Raw genomic sequence first — 15,700 nt, forward strand, 5'->3', positions numbered from 1 at the left:
GTGAGTCACGAGACACAGTAACCAAGATGACGACGGCCTACAAAACTCTCGGCAAAACGACATGGGTGAGAATGAACACCACCTTCCGAATGCCTTCACTGATAAGTTCCGCTGAGAATTAAAACGGGTTGTCACACCTGGCACACAGGAGCGTCATTTAGGGGGCAGGGAGGGGCATTTTCTCCACTGAGTTTGGGATTTATATAGGTTCTATCAATAGAATAGTAGTGAATCAGTGAAAAACGCGAAATTTTATTTATATCAAGGGGTCTTGCCCCCAAACAAAATCTGAAATGACGCTCTTGCTTCCACAGCTCGTGTCAAGAACCAGTCCGCTGCGAGTTAAATGATATGGACAGGGTCGGGTTGCTTGAATGAAACCGCTGGTAAGGGAACATAACGATTTAGCAGCACAATGCCAATGGCTCGGAGAATATACAACATACACGGCTGACGACTGAAACTGCGTCATGTGGTCAGAGAATTCATCGTTTACCTTATTTCAAACCACGGATCGAGTTTGTGTGGCGGATACCCAAAGAAGCGTATGAACTGCAGCGTATCCACCCAGCCGTCAAACATAATGACGGATCTTTGATGCTGTGGGTCGCAATATTCTGGTTTTCAGTGAGTCCTATGCTAACGATTACTGGCCGCATCATTGCCCGTGATTATGTTGTTATTGAAGGGACCACGCGAATTTCATGGTCCAAATGATGTTTTCGCGTAGTTACGCCACATTCCATGATGATAATGAGCCCACTAATACAGTTGGAGATGGTTTGAGGAACATTGTGATGAAGTTGAAAAATTACCCTGATCCACCTAATCTCCGGACTTGAATATAGTCCTAATTGAAAACGTGTGGTCCTCTTGGAGACATGAATCCGGCGCTTCTATCATTCACGATCTCTATAACTCCGTTCCATGTTACATTAAAGCTGTTCTGAGGGCGAAAGGAGGTCCAACGTTATAATAATCTGGTCAGTTGCACCTTTTTCAAGTGTTTCTATTAAATTCATAACAATCTGTATGCAAATGTGTATATAAAACTGCAGTGGCGGCATACAGGGGGCGAGGAGGGGCAACCGCCACCCAATATTTTTTCCGGTCCCCCCTCCTCCGGCTCCCATTTTTCTATGTACAACCGGTGTATAATAATATGTACAACCGATAATAATAATATTGAAAGCAAAACTAGTGTGTTCGCCTCCACTCTTTCTCCCTACGATTCTAATGCCGCCATTAAAAACGCAATATTCGGTTTATGAATACAGCGGAAGACTCTGGTAGGATCAAGTTTCACGTTAAGCTGTAAATATATCTCATGTAAGTTTCCGTGATGGCAAGGAATGTTAATCTCGAAACCAATTAGGAGTTCTATTAATATCTGTTGACGAGCTAAACGCGAACACCATTATTCGTTCCGATCTACAACTGAGCATCTACAATACAGAACAACATCTGGCAACACTGCCCAGCGGTAAAAACAGTTGTGATGCACATTTCGTCTGTTAAGCGATAACGAAGACAAAAATATTTTATAATTGGCTTATATATTTTAAAATCGAAAGAAAGTCAATGTAAGGAAGTTATACATTTGCTTTAAAATTATGCGAGTGTAGGTACGTATATACTTTATGATCTTGTCTGCTTATGTATGCATATAGAAGTCTATGATTTATATTTGGGGTCACGCCTATCTCGTGTATGAAAAAATAAAAGTACACCGCGCAGTATTAACGTTATGAAAATTTTATTTATAATCATATAGTAGTTATTAATTCAAGTGATCAATCATTTTATTTTATTTTAATCAAATTAAGAATAAATTACTAGGGATTTGTCGTTCCTGTCAAAGAAAAAATGTCTCATTTTATAGTATGAATAATCTGTAAGCGGAAAACTTCTTTATTTTATTTATTTATTTATTTATTTTTGCGTCGATTACCTTTAAGAATACTGCCCGAAATAATTATTTGAAAAAATTAATTCTTTCACTGATTATCTCGTGCTTCTGCAAAATATTGGTAATAGTATAATATATTTTTTAGAACGGGCACTACAGCAATATTGGACTTGGCACAGGTGAATATGAGAGGGACCACCAGAAGTAATTCTTTAAAATTCAAATTCAGGTGAACTTTACAATTCCTGCTTTATATGGTATCCTTACCCAGATAGTAGACTTTTAGAGCGGTTCTACTTGTCAATGTGAAGCTGAAGCTTGTATTGTAAAGGCTACTGTAAAATTCTTTCCCATATTGCCTTCTTATGCTTCTGCAAAATATTTGCAGTGAGCGAATTCATTTTCTACAGATGATGTAGAGGGGGCCCAGCAATGATGAATATACACACAAAAAAAGAGAGAATCGGGAAATTCACGTACGGATTTGTCCTAGGTGGTCACTACAAAGCAGTTGTGGATCTGCTGCGGTTCAAGGCGGGGTGAGGCTAGAGAGACTGCACAGGGGCGCGTCCTAAGAGCAGGCGCGTTAACTAAGTTTGATATGGTCGCAAAGGAATAGCATATGGTCACTACAAGCTAGCTTTGCATTACAATTGTATACAACGAATGAACGACACTTGTTTATGCTGTTTCTGTGTTCACAGATGGCTTACATGTTTTCCGGCTACATTTCTGTGAAGATATATAATAAAGGGACATTAAAATCATGGAAACGCTCATAGTGTATTTAGACGTTGAGACATGGAAGAATTATAAGAATATGTAAAGTTATTCTCCTTTTCTTGTAAATGAATGGAAATAAAGCAGCAGACAAACTACCTATGCTGTCGCATTCGTAAACTCACGCGTGTGTGTGACGCAACTTTCTTGCACAGTACTTTTCGATCAAACGTCATCAAGAATCAATGAACGGAAGGGCACTGACCTGGGAAGAGAAACAAAACCAAGGAGGACGATGGATTCTAAGGGAATGTGAAGTGAGGTGGTCCGAATAGCCAAGTAAAATGACCATAGGACTGCCATCCAAGGTTTGGCAGAGGTGCCTATGAGAACATCGGCTAAGTTCATTGCCTCAGAAGAGAGTCTGGAATGTGGATGTAGAGAGGATTTGATTTGAGTTTAGCGTCCCGTTCAGCAGTGAGCTATATGAGACTTCAGCCTACAGCTTAACGTGGGATCCAAACCAAATAAGCCCCCGCCGGAAATCGAACCCGGGTCTCCCACACCAAAGAGGCGTACGATATCCACATAGCTACGAGAAACTAGGTGTGGAGAAGAGCCACGTCATCAGGGTTTCTCAGACATCCATACTATCCAACGTGGCTCCTTGCAGTTGAGACAGGTTGCATTATTGCCTTGTGTGCTAGAAGAATGACAAGAGGACCTCCTTACGGTCATAGCCCATGAAGGCATCAACTATTGACAGACAGAGAAAGTTATGTTTGGGTTGCCAGCAACGACCAATAGCAAATGTACCGTGCTAGAATAACCTTTCGTTCAGTTAATCCTTTCTTACCTCCTCCACTTTACCCATGGTTTGCCGAAGTGGTCCCACCCCGATAAAAACCGTTGTTTTTTTCGGATTGGACTCACCAGGGGAAACCCACCTGAGATTTTTGTTTGTATATTATTGGTACAGCTAAGGCGATCAAATTGAAAGTTTTTTTTTTTTTTTTAAATAATAATACCAGATGTTGGACTTTACTTCGGCGAATTAGATGCTTTCACGTTAAGGTATACAAAAAATTCAACAAACCAAGTCTTTTTTAAGGCCTTTATAAAGTTCTGAATATTCTGAATGAATTAAAAAAAAAACTTACTTTAGCTTGAGATAATTATAGAACAAATTAATGTATGGATTATGCTTATAGCCTATTAGAAGTAGGGGGCCGCGGTGGCTCAGTGGTAGAGCGTTCACCTCTGGTGCATGGGGTCCCGGGTTCAAACCCTGCTCCCGCCAAGTGAACTTTGTGGTAAACAAACACCGTGTGCGTGGGTTTTCTCGGGGTTCTCCCGTTTCCTCCCACTTTCTTCATTCCACCATTTCATTCATTTCTCATAATCACCGTCTCCTTTAGCCTAACCGGCATACCCGTGGGACGTAAAACTCAAAGATTTCATTTTTTTCCTATTAGAAGTAAAATATGCAATTTTATATTATAAAATACTGTAAAACAAAATGCGATAATAAAATTTGAGAATATAGTCACCTAGAATGTAGAAATTAGTATGAGATATGGCTAGGTTTTCCATTCTATACAAATGTCATTGAAGATGAAAAGATTACAAAACATTGAAAAACTAAAACTTGAAAGATATTTTCTAGTTTAGTTTCAAATGATTATCTAGTCTACAGTCACTAAGTTCAATTTTGCACGATGTGAGAGAATCACCACTCTGTATCTCCCTTACTTCCTGATCCTATATACCTTAACCAATATCACAGCTTTTTCTACCCGAAGCCTGTTTCTAATCTTATTCTATATCAATCCGAGTGCTCGGGAAATTCCCGTAATTAAACGCACAAAGCATCGGAAGTGAATACTTAGACAATAAAAATATTTATTTTACGGTAAAAGGTATTTAACCCTTTAACTGGCACAATGTTCTGGAAGTGTGTACTTTAAGGTGGCAGACGTAGTACTACACTAAAATCGTACGACTATGAAACAATGATGCATGTTTCATACAAACAACAATAGCACACAACAATATACAAAAAAGTTACATAGATTCCCCGCCTCACCAAGACGTTTGCTACTGTTTTGAAATGCAGTTTCTGTTTCTTTTATTACAGTAGCAGCAATGTCCTTCTTTTGAGCAACAATGTGCCGTCTGTTATTCCAAAAGCCAATGTCGTTTGCGCATTATAAGCATTCAGATCTATCTACTGATCTTTTTCCGATTTAAATGTAAGAAGAAAAGTTTTCAAGACAGATCTTCGTCATTGCCACTGAACATTAGCGACATTTTAGTCCAGACGTAGTACTACGTCATAGCCGTTTCGACAGTACATATGCCATGACGTAGTATTACATCATAATCAGTTAAAGGTGTAATTTCATATAAGACAATTTGAAACTTTTATTTTATAGAACATGAATTATATCTTTGTTTTAAATCAATCTATTTTGTGTTCATATTTGGCGAACGTCACTGAGGTGAGGCTCCTGGGATGACTCGATCTACCGGTACATTTGTCCGTTTGTCTGTGTGTACCACACACTTCCGACTTCATGACAAGTCCTATATTATACTCTGTGTAATCAAAAGGATGCAAATAAATAAATACAAAACACTACAGGGTGCAATTTTCGGTATTTTAAGTTGAAATTTTCAGAGTAGAAGCACGAGACACTCTAAATTTGCTGTATACCAAAACAAAAGAGAAAGGGCCTGCCACTCATCCATAAATTCCGAGAAGGCCTATAACATTACGATGCATAATAAACCTGTCAGTAATTTTCGACCTTCCACTGTGGGGCTTATTTATTTTCCCGGTTGTTGGCTTGGATTTTTTTTTTTTCTTTGATGTTCGTAATTAACTCTCTAGTAGCCGCCTGCGGACTCGTACTCCGCAGTGAACAATGACTGTAATATACTACTGTGCAAATCCCGTTCCACTTTCCTTTTTCATACCTTACAACATGGTCGGATTTGGAAGGGGGGGGGGTACAAAGGTGTACGTGCACTCCTTCGTTGTAAATATACACTATCTAAATGAGAAGCTAGCAGTGAAAATACCAACACATTCCGAAATTTTCTGCCATCATGTTTTCGTTTGTGACTTAAAAGAAAGCAGAGCTTTGCAAAAGCAATAGTTTAAGTCGATTTTCAGAAGGTTGAAGGAATTGAATTGAATTGAAAAAGGCTTTATTCAAGCGGGTGAGGTTCAGCATATTGCTGCTCTACCAACTAACCCTTGTCAAGGAAGTACATTGAATTATACAAAAAACATACAATCAATTGAGTCAAAAGATACGGTTATATACAACAAAAATACAGGTATACATTAAGATGATAAAAAAAGAAAATAAAAAAGTGGTACTTTTAACAAAACACATTCACACGCACAAATACTACAAGTGAAGAAATAATAATAATAAAAAAAGGATACAAATACAAACATGAAAACAAACACAAACCGATCAATAACATAGAGACAAAATAAGTTATGCTTGTGATTCACAATGCAGGGAGGAGGGTGATGAAGTATTTTTAAATGCATGATTATTTAATAAAGAATATGTACCAAGTCAAGTCTGATTTCATTTACGTGGTTCAAGTGATAGAATACAAATTATGAGTACCTGAACTTAAATTTTGGTGGCTGAGCATATAAATTTTTAACATTTTCTTGAAAGAATCAAATGTTTTAGTTTCTTTTACTATATTTGGTACAGCATTCCATGACCTTGGTGCTAATACTGAAAATGCCACAGTGGTTTCCTTGAGTCTATGGTGTGGAGTATCAAACGTATTTCTTTTGCGTGTTAAGTGAGTGTGAATAGTTGACCTAGCAGTGAGTTTCTTGTATAAATACGCGGGACGTGTTGTTTTAAGAATTTTACAAATGAGAGAGCAATAATGCAAATGTCATCATCTGGACATTGTCAGCATGCTATTGCTGTTCAGAATAGGCAAAATATGATCGAATTTTCGTATGTTGTAACAGAAGCGGATGCATGAATTTTGTACCTTTTGGATCAGTATGGCATTGCTTTTTGTTAGAAGCGGGCCATACACAACATCACAATAATCAAACAAAGACAGTATCAGCGTTTGTGTCAGGAGTAGCTTGGTATCTATGGACAGACAGTCTCGTATTTTGTACAAGTTTCTTAGTATTCCTAGAGCTTTTGAACACGTGAGTAGAGACGTGATTATTCATAGGAAGTTTATCATCAATTTGTATTCCAAGACTTTTTACACAAGGTGAATAGCTAATGTTTGAGTCCATTATTTGTAATTGTAATTTGTCAGAAACAATTTTATTAAGTTGATTAGCGGAACCTAGAACAGTATAAGTACATTTTAAGGGATTAATAACAAGACCGTTATCAATACACCAGTTACTGATAGCCTTAAGTTCTTGGTTAAGGAGTCGAACAACTTGTGGTAAGTCCTGAGGCAAGGCTTTTATAAACAATTGAGTGTCGTCTGCGTAACAGTACATCTTTGAATGCTGTACAACAGATACCAGATCTGCAGTGTATAAGGTAAACAAAACTGGCCCTAAAATTGAGCCTTGTGGAACATCTCTATCAAGAACAGCAGCTTCAGAAATTTTATAATGAGAGGAACTACGTAAAGTAACTTGTTGTTTTCTCTTATGTAGATAGGATTCGAGCCGTTACTGAAAAGTTATAGTATTTCATTTTTGTTAAGAGAAAATCATGCTGTACAATCCGCGGCAAAAAACCTGCAACATGAGGATGTAAGTTTATTGTGAAACTACGCCTAACAGCACAGGAAATGAACATAACATCTAAGTGGAACGAATCACGCCAGGATAAACCTCGGCCTCCTCCCGTGCACACTTATTTTGGAGCAAAAGACTTCGTCATTTCACAATAAACTTATATGCTCATGTTGCAGGTTTTTTGCCGCGGATTGTACAAGGTCAGATACCTTTGAGAGGTCTAATAAGACTAAAAAGAAGGATTCACCAAGCAAAACAATATAGCATTTGTCAAATAGGGAACAAAACAAAAGCCAGGAGAGAAGAACATTTTTTCCTGCATAACACTTGCGACCCTCTTTAAAATACTTTCCTCCGTTCTATGCAACAGTGTTGTCAGGGGTAAAGAACATTGTCACGTTTGAAGAGATTCAGTATGATTGGAATTTTGGTAGTTATTGGTGCACTTCTCCTCAGACAATCCTGGATCCTGCCCTGCCTTACAACATTCGGCTTCTGCTTATTAGACTAGAGTTGCACTTCGAAACGTGCACTATTGTTGGAAATATTGATTTTTACAATGCAATTTATTTTTATGTTGTAGAACTTATTTGTATAGTAGGGTAAAAAAAAAAAAAAAAAAAAAAAAATCGCGGCACTTGCGGATAATGGTATATGTAGAAATATATATTTATCTATCTATCTATCTATCTATCTATATATATATATATATATATATATATATATATATATATATATATAAGATGTATATGCATTTTCTGATGAATTCTGTGTATAAATTGCACAGATTTTTGGTTCTATATTGAATATATTCCACACGTAAATTTAATGCGATTCCCAGGTTGGACATCCATTAAAGCACGAAAAGCTGAAAAGCAAAACTTCGAGCGATGTTGATCTGTTTACATCACTGAATATATTTCGCCCGTTTATATGCACAATTAACTTTAGTGTATATGAATTTTGGATGAACTTTACTAAAATACATTGTTCCATTATCTCTACGTGACACATATGCAAACCACAATGAAACTTTTATCAACAATTTATATGAAAATAGGAAAAAAAAATATTTCATTACAGGCGAAGTGAGTTTTCTAAGTAATGAGTTATGTCTAGAGTAGAAGTCCTGTCGTGAGCATGTTATTTTTTCTTTTGTGAGAGTCTTCACCACGCTTTCCCACTTTCTTATGCTGATTATCTGAATTACTTACAGGTAGTATGTGTGTAGAGGAGCATATACTTCACCGCTAGGCAAAGAAGGACAATAATAGATACAATATGCTAGTTAAGTGTACTTTGTTATGTATACAGTACATAAACAATTGAAAAATTCCTTCCAGCAAAATAAAAACTGTCAGTTAGTATTGGCAACGAACGGCATAATTTTTAGCATTAAAAAAGTTCGATTTTATTCGAAATTCTTAAAAGCTAGACGTGAGAAATTACTCTCACTGAAGCAACTCAATGTGAGCTATCGACTGATATTTCTTTATACCTTTGGACGATATTTTAGTTAGACAGATATTAAAATTTAGGAGTTAATGATATTTTAAGAATATATTTTATTAACCATATTAACATGATATTTTATTAACTCCATACTACGAAGGAGTATCAAAAATTTCGTGCAGTCACCTAGAAGAAATGCACCCTGAAGAATTCTTACATATTGATGGTATTAGTCCTTCTCTACGTAGTCGCCGTGCCTAGCGACACATTTTTGCCGGCGTTTCTTCACTTTCCGTAAGCCTTTTTGTAAAAGTCTGTAGTTCGGCTTTGAAACCACAGTTCAACCTCAGAAATGAAGTCATCCTTACTGGCAAAATGGCGTCCTCTGGGTGGACGCTTCATTTCTAGGAAGAGAAAGAAGTCACATATGGTGATTTCCTATGAATATGGGAGTGGGGTAGTTTTTCATATCGTAATTCCACTGCCTTCATCATGGATGCATGAACGGATGAGCTGGTGCTTTGTCTGTCTATCAACAGCATCACTCCTTTTTTGTCTTCAGTTCTTCTTATAACTTAGTCAGGAGATGGAAATAATAGGTATTAGTAATATTACAATGTTGCGAGCGGTGATGATATTGAATGAGAAACAAGCAAAAAGGCTAATACTCACCGAAAAAAATATATTAAAGTTTTTTTCTACATGTAACAAGTAGCGCTTTCGGAAGAACATTTTTCCTTCATCGACTTGCTTAAAATTCAAAAAGGACTTAAAATATGAAGGAGAATATGGAAAGGTTAAAAGGATTAAGAAATGTAGGAAACAAACCTTCTGTCAAAAATTAAACACAATGAATACAGTGAGTGACAGTGACAATGACAGTAAGTGCCTATTCCAATGTGTTTAATTTTTGACAGAAGATTTGTTTTTACATTCCTTAATTCTTTTAACTTTTTTTTTTTTTTTCTTTCTTAACCTTCCGAAGTAGGAAAGGTCTTCCGAAAGCGCTACTTGTTACATGTAGAAGAAAACTGATGCGGTGAATATTAGCGTTATATATGCGGTGAATATTAGCGTTATATATGCGGTGAATATTAGCGTTTTTGCTTGTTTCTCATTACGGTATTAGTAATAGATTGCCCCTGTGTTAGATAATCTGTCATGATGAACCCTTCACAGTCCTAGAAAACGGAAAGCGTCATTTTGGCGGCAGAATTTTGTACTCGTGCATTTTTAGAGGGAGGAGGGTGTTTTCATTGTTTCCTCATTTCTTTTGTTTCTGGGTCATAAATATAAACCCAACTTTCATCCAATGTCACTAGTCTGCGGAAAAGGTCCTCTTCATTCACCTCACAGCGATGCAACATTTCTCTTCCAGCGTCCTCGCTATTTCTCTTCTAGAAAGGTATGAGCAGTCGTGACACCTACCGTGCTGATATTTTTTGAAGATGCTGCTGGTTGTAAATGATATTCCAGGCAGACCCATAACTCATACCTATTGCACACATAACACTTTCAATGATTGTCCTCTTGTCTTCAATCTTTTCAACTCTCTCCGTCAAGGAGGCATCATCAGTGAAAGATAGACGTTCAGATCTAGAGGTATCCGCGGTGGTCATGTGTCCAGTCTGGAATTACCGTTTCCACTTGGATACTATCTGATAGGATGAACTTACATCCCCATAGGTTTCTTTCATCTCTTCGTGGATTTGCTTTGCTGATTATCCCTGAAGATGGAGGAACTTAATGACGTTCCGTGCCTCATGCTTGTCAATCATCACAACTTCAGTGATTCACCTGCAAGGAAAAGAAAGAAACAGTTGTTTTAACGAGTCCAGAATTTACATGGTTATCATACAAGGACCTAACTATAAAATGCATGTGCGAGGGGGTTCGTAGTTCGTCACCTTTTAGATAATTGCACGAACTTTTTGGCAGTATCAGTTTCACGTCAATAACTAGGATGATTCTCGTACAGCACCACATTTTAGGTTTGCAAAGAAGTTCATTTTCCTCCATCTTGAAAATTACTCATGGAGTTCTACACTTACTTATATCATTTTGTTCAGCTTGACGAAATTTATCGATTGTTACGTGTCTCATCTTTGGACATTTTTCTTCTTCTTTTTCTTCTTTAAACGTTAATAATAATGTAGAATTTTAAGCTATTCACTAAAATTCAAAGAAGTGGGGAAGGGTGTAGTAAAAGCCCTGAATAAAGTAATGTTTTTTGTTTAATTTAGCAATATACGCATATCTACTGTTTAGACGATAGATTTTGAAGTAATTATTTTATGTTACGTATTCTATTATTTAGTGTTGAGATATTTATGTGTAGCTGTTACGACATTTTTCTTTCTTTTTAATAGGAAAAGAAAGTTTTAATGATGTGTTCACAAATAACTGCATTTGGACTTCTATATTTACTTATCTTATTCTCAAATGCCATGTGTGAGGAAGATGTATTTGAACATATTTCTCCAGTAGAGGTAAGCATCGAATAACATTTAAGTCTTTACTACTGTCACGGGGTTTGTAAATACCATATACAAAGCATAGCTTTCGAAGCTGCTCGAATAGCTAGTTCACTAACTAGCTATAATCTCAGCGACTTGTATTTATTTTTATACCAGTTTAAGTAATTGTAATGTTTAATCAAGTAAAAGAAAACCATCTTGTAAGGTCTGTATGTGTTACTAGAGAATATCCACTCACACATTTTCAGTTCTTTCTTTTTACGAAATATTTTTTAAAGTTTTTCGTAACTTTGATTAAATTAATTAAAATCAACATTAATTTATATTGTCGTATTATTATCTGTTAACAAAATCTAGGACTAGGAAAATACCTAAAAACAAAAATACATACCTAAATCTTTTATTTAAAGAAAAATGTCTGTTGAGATGTTTATCACGAAGAGTACGACGTAACTTGGCTATTGTGTTAGTGTAAGTAGCTTCTTACACAGAAAATGGTACTTTATGGAATAGAGGAGCTTATTGTCATTATTGAAATCTATGAGTATGGAATAGAGGAGCTTATTGTCATTATTGAAATCTATGAGTCAGTTGAAAAATTAGACAATTACACAAGCAGTACAGAGTCGATAAACAAAAGCAATTTGTTACACAGGCGCTTATTTATTGTAGAAACTTCAAAATAAAAGAAAATACAGTATATTGTTAGTAAAATACACCCATTAAAAGTAAAGATTCCCCCTTCCCTTTTCGGTGCATGCCATGAAATCCAGACTGTATATGGAAGTGAAGGCTTTACATTTCCTTTACTTCGGCACATATGAAGGTGATGTATTCATCACCATGATCTGAGCGAGGTATCCATTTCAAAGAGGTTGTATGAACCTCAGAATCCACTGGAACGTCCCCACAGAATCGAATTCGGGCCGCTCAGCAGGTGTCAGATAAACGTCTTACGGACTACGCTACTGCGACTCAAAACTATATGTATTAAGAATTCAAAATAAGGTTATTTCTATGTGATTTCTGACATTTAAGAATACCACAAACAAAATAAAATAATTAAATAAAGAAATCAGATATTTAAGAAAATCATTTTATTTCGCTCGTTAACTGAATTGCTGAAAGTGGAACATATCACAATATCGTTGAATTCAAACGCCTTCAATTACATAACAAAGCAATAAAAAAAAAAAAAAAAAAAAAAAAAAAAAAAAAAAAAAAAAGTAGAACTTACGCAATTCAAATTGTTGTTCATTATCGTTTAATATGAGAAGCCCATCCACTAGCTGTGCGTTTATTGATCGTGAATAGTGAAGCTATAGTGGATTTAATATAAAGAAAGATTGTAAAGTAAACATGCGCATGAAACTATAAATCCTTTCTATTTTTCAATTTAAGAACCGAGACACTTAAACATGCATAGGAAACCATAAGTCTTTTCTATAATTCAGTTTAAGAACTATGGTGCTCGAAACATTCGTGACAGAAGTTATAGTATACCTGCAAGTTCGTGCAAGTTCATTTTCTGAGTGTGTATTTTATCAGAAACCTGCCAACAACAGATTATATTTCTGTAACGGAATCGAATCGTCGGCCGCCCATAATTCGTTTCAAAGGGCCAGAAATGAAAATAGAAGCAGTCTTTTGTTTAAAGTATATCTGTTGAGTTGTCTATCACAAAGAGTACGACGTAACTTTGCTATATGTTAGTGTGAGTGACATAGTTGACCCAGGCGGACTGAATTCCACCAAGGAAGCACCTTAAATGTTAATAAAACTTAAAGAAGCGTGTGTGACTAAATCTTTTGCGGGGTGAACAGTGGGAATGTTTCCATACCATACTGGGTTGTTTTGTTTTCAGGATACAAAGAAACAAGCTGGAGTCATTATTCGTTCCAGAAAGTCGTGAGCGTAACATATCAAGTTGTACAAAAACGATACTGTTTTCTGGCATTCTAATCTTTTCAGAATCTTCAGCACTCTTTGCGCATTGACTTTACGAAAGTTTAATTTATGTGGTACAATATAGTATGTTATGCCACATGAAATGTTGGATTTTCATTTGAATGTTCGCAGGTGGATCTGTACATCATTTCAATTTGCCTAAATGCTTGTGACGATAGTTGATGTTACAGCCGTTGCAGACCGAGTGGAACTAGCGAATCGGTAAGGTTTACTCGACTGAACTCAACAAACAAGAAAGTAAAAAGAGGTCTCGATATAGAATTCGACACTATTTATAATGAAAATTGAAACCATTTAAAAGAGGGAAATATGGCTTGAAGATAATAATTAGCAGAGAAACCATCAGCACAACCTCACCTCCTCCTTTTCCTGCTACTACTATATCACTACGATTGCTATATGTGAAAATTGTAACACCAAGAGAAGCACGTGTGGTGAAATGAAATTGATCCCACAAGTTTGTTACATAACTATATAGAAATGAGTATAATTTTAGGACTGTACAACACCTATAAAAGTGGGAAATATGTATAGCATGAAGCTCTCACGTGCTGTAATTTGGGCTCTGAACGACGTGGCATCGTATCAAACAAGTATTGGACGTGGTTCTTGAAGTATTGTCTGTTACACTGTTTGCATGCGAGTGTACAAGAGATTGCCATTGTCTGCTGGAGGACCGTTATGTGTAAGGTGCCGACCAATCATATTCCACATAGTTTGAGAGGCGGTATCAGGCGACTGTGCAGATTATAGAAGCAGCGATATACATCGTTTCTGGGAGAATGCTTGCACAGTCCGGAATACATTTGCCCGGACTTCATCTTAGTGTAATACGGAAGTAGTTATCTAAAAGAAAGGTATGACCGCAGTCTATGGAAAATTTCTAATGTCACTTGTGAGGTTGCCTTCAATATGTAGCAGCATCTGAGATCGCATTTTGTATTCAATATCACCGTTACACTAGTGTTTTGGCTGCTGTCACGCTCGACTGTGCACTCTATAACATCGGCTCACCAAGATAGCATCTAATGCGATAAATTGAAGCAGGACTTGTCCGGATACATACCATTGCTACCCTGCACACTAGCGACGGTGTTCATAAACAGATTGTAGTCTGACACGTTGTGATTCTGCGTCAGGACCCATAAATACCGATCTCACTGTAATTCTAATAATTCGTATGCCATATCCTGCTGTACAAATGATATGAGTTTGGATGCATTTCCTGTCATTTTTCATTAATAGTAGTATGTTTCTACTACTGCTATATTACTTTATTATTATTATTATTATTATTATTATTATTATTATTATTATTATTATTATTATTATTATTATTATTATTATTATTATTATTATTATTATTATTATTCCCAACAGATTTCATAATTTGAATCTTGTGTTATAACCTACTCATGTTTCGTGTTAGTACGTTTAATATACAATGAACTCCGGCCGGTTTTATGAACAATCTTTGTGAATAATTTTTCTCTCTGCTTACAACCAATATTTCGGGACACGAACGCGAACACACACTTATATCGACAATTTCACGCACCTATTACTAGTACCGTATGGATTAATTGTATTTATTAATTTCAATGGGAAAAATATTTTCGGTTTACGACTCAGTGTTACAGAATGAATCGAGGTCATAACCCGAGGGACCACTGTAAGCTGAAATTATGTTACAGTTCTATACTGATGTCAGATTTTTTTTTTTTTTTTTTAAGTACTTTATTATCTTTAACGTACACTGTGAGATTATTTTTCTTGATGGATATATAAATTATTGTTCTTGGGAAAGTTCCGTTTAAAACTGAAATGTGTAATGTTCACGTTCATTTTCCATTAAAAGAACGCGTTCGAGTATAGCCAATGATGTGTTTGAATGATTGACCAGCTTCCAAAGAGGTTTAATTTTATTCACCTTTTGAAAATCTATATGTGTGCAACTTCTTTACGGCCCACAATGGGGCAAAATCGCGAAGAAGTGCTCAAAACTCAAAAACTGAGCTGGAAACTTAAAAATTGGTACACTTATTAATCTCACACAGAGGGTTAATGATTTTGTCGGCCAGCCAGTTTGATCATATTAAAAAGTTGAAAAAATAATACAAAAGTGTGGAAAGAATGAAAGTCGACTTTTATTTCAAAATTAACATTTTCGGTATTGTAACGCCTCCAATATATGTATATTAGAATTGGAAAATGCCTGACTAGCAAAACTTTTTTTTTCTTTTTGGAAAAATATCTTCGTAACAGAATAAATATTATTTGATATGCGAATGTTAAAAACGAAAAAAAAAATATATATATATACACTTCTCTTTTAAAATGTCGTAAATATCTACTCAGAGATGATTAATTAATGTCTTTACGACAATGGAACATACGTGCCTACTTTTTGGC

At 36.0% G+C, this 15,700-nt stretch overlaps 1 protein-coding gene across 1 annotated transcript in view; it reads left to right on the forward strand.

The window, feature by feature from the left end:
- Positions 1-2,038: 2,038 nt before the first annotated feature.
- Positions 2,039-15,700, forward strand: part of LOC145686279 (FRAS1-related extracellular matrix protein 1-like) — a gene marked incomplete at its 3' end in the record, with an annotated part of 157,231 nt that continues 143,569 nt past the window's right edge. The window contains 2 exon segments of the mRNA XM_081759410.1: positions 2,039-2,088; positions 11,213-11,332. Of these exon segments, the coding sequence (XP_081615536.1) occupies positions 11,228-11,332 (105 nt within the window).

The sequence above is a fragment of the Thermobia domestica genome, chromosome 5, assembly GCF_964235325.1.
Source record: "Thermobia domestica chromosome 5, izTheDome1.hap1.1, whole genome shotgun sequence".
In the NCBI taxonomy this organism is placed as follows: Eukaryota; Metazoa; Arthropoda; class Insecta; order Zygentoma; family Lepismatidae; genus Thermobia; species Thermobia domestica.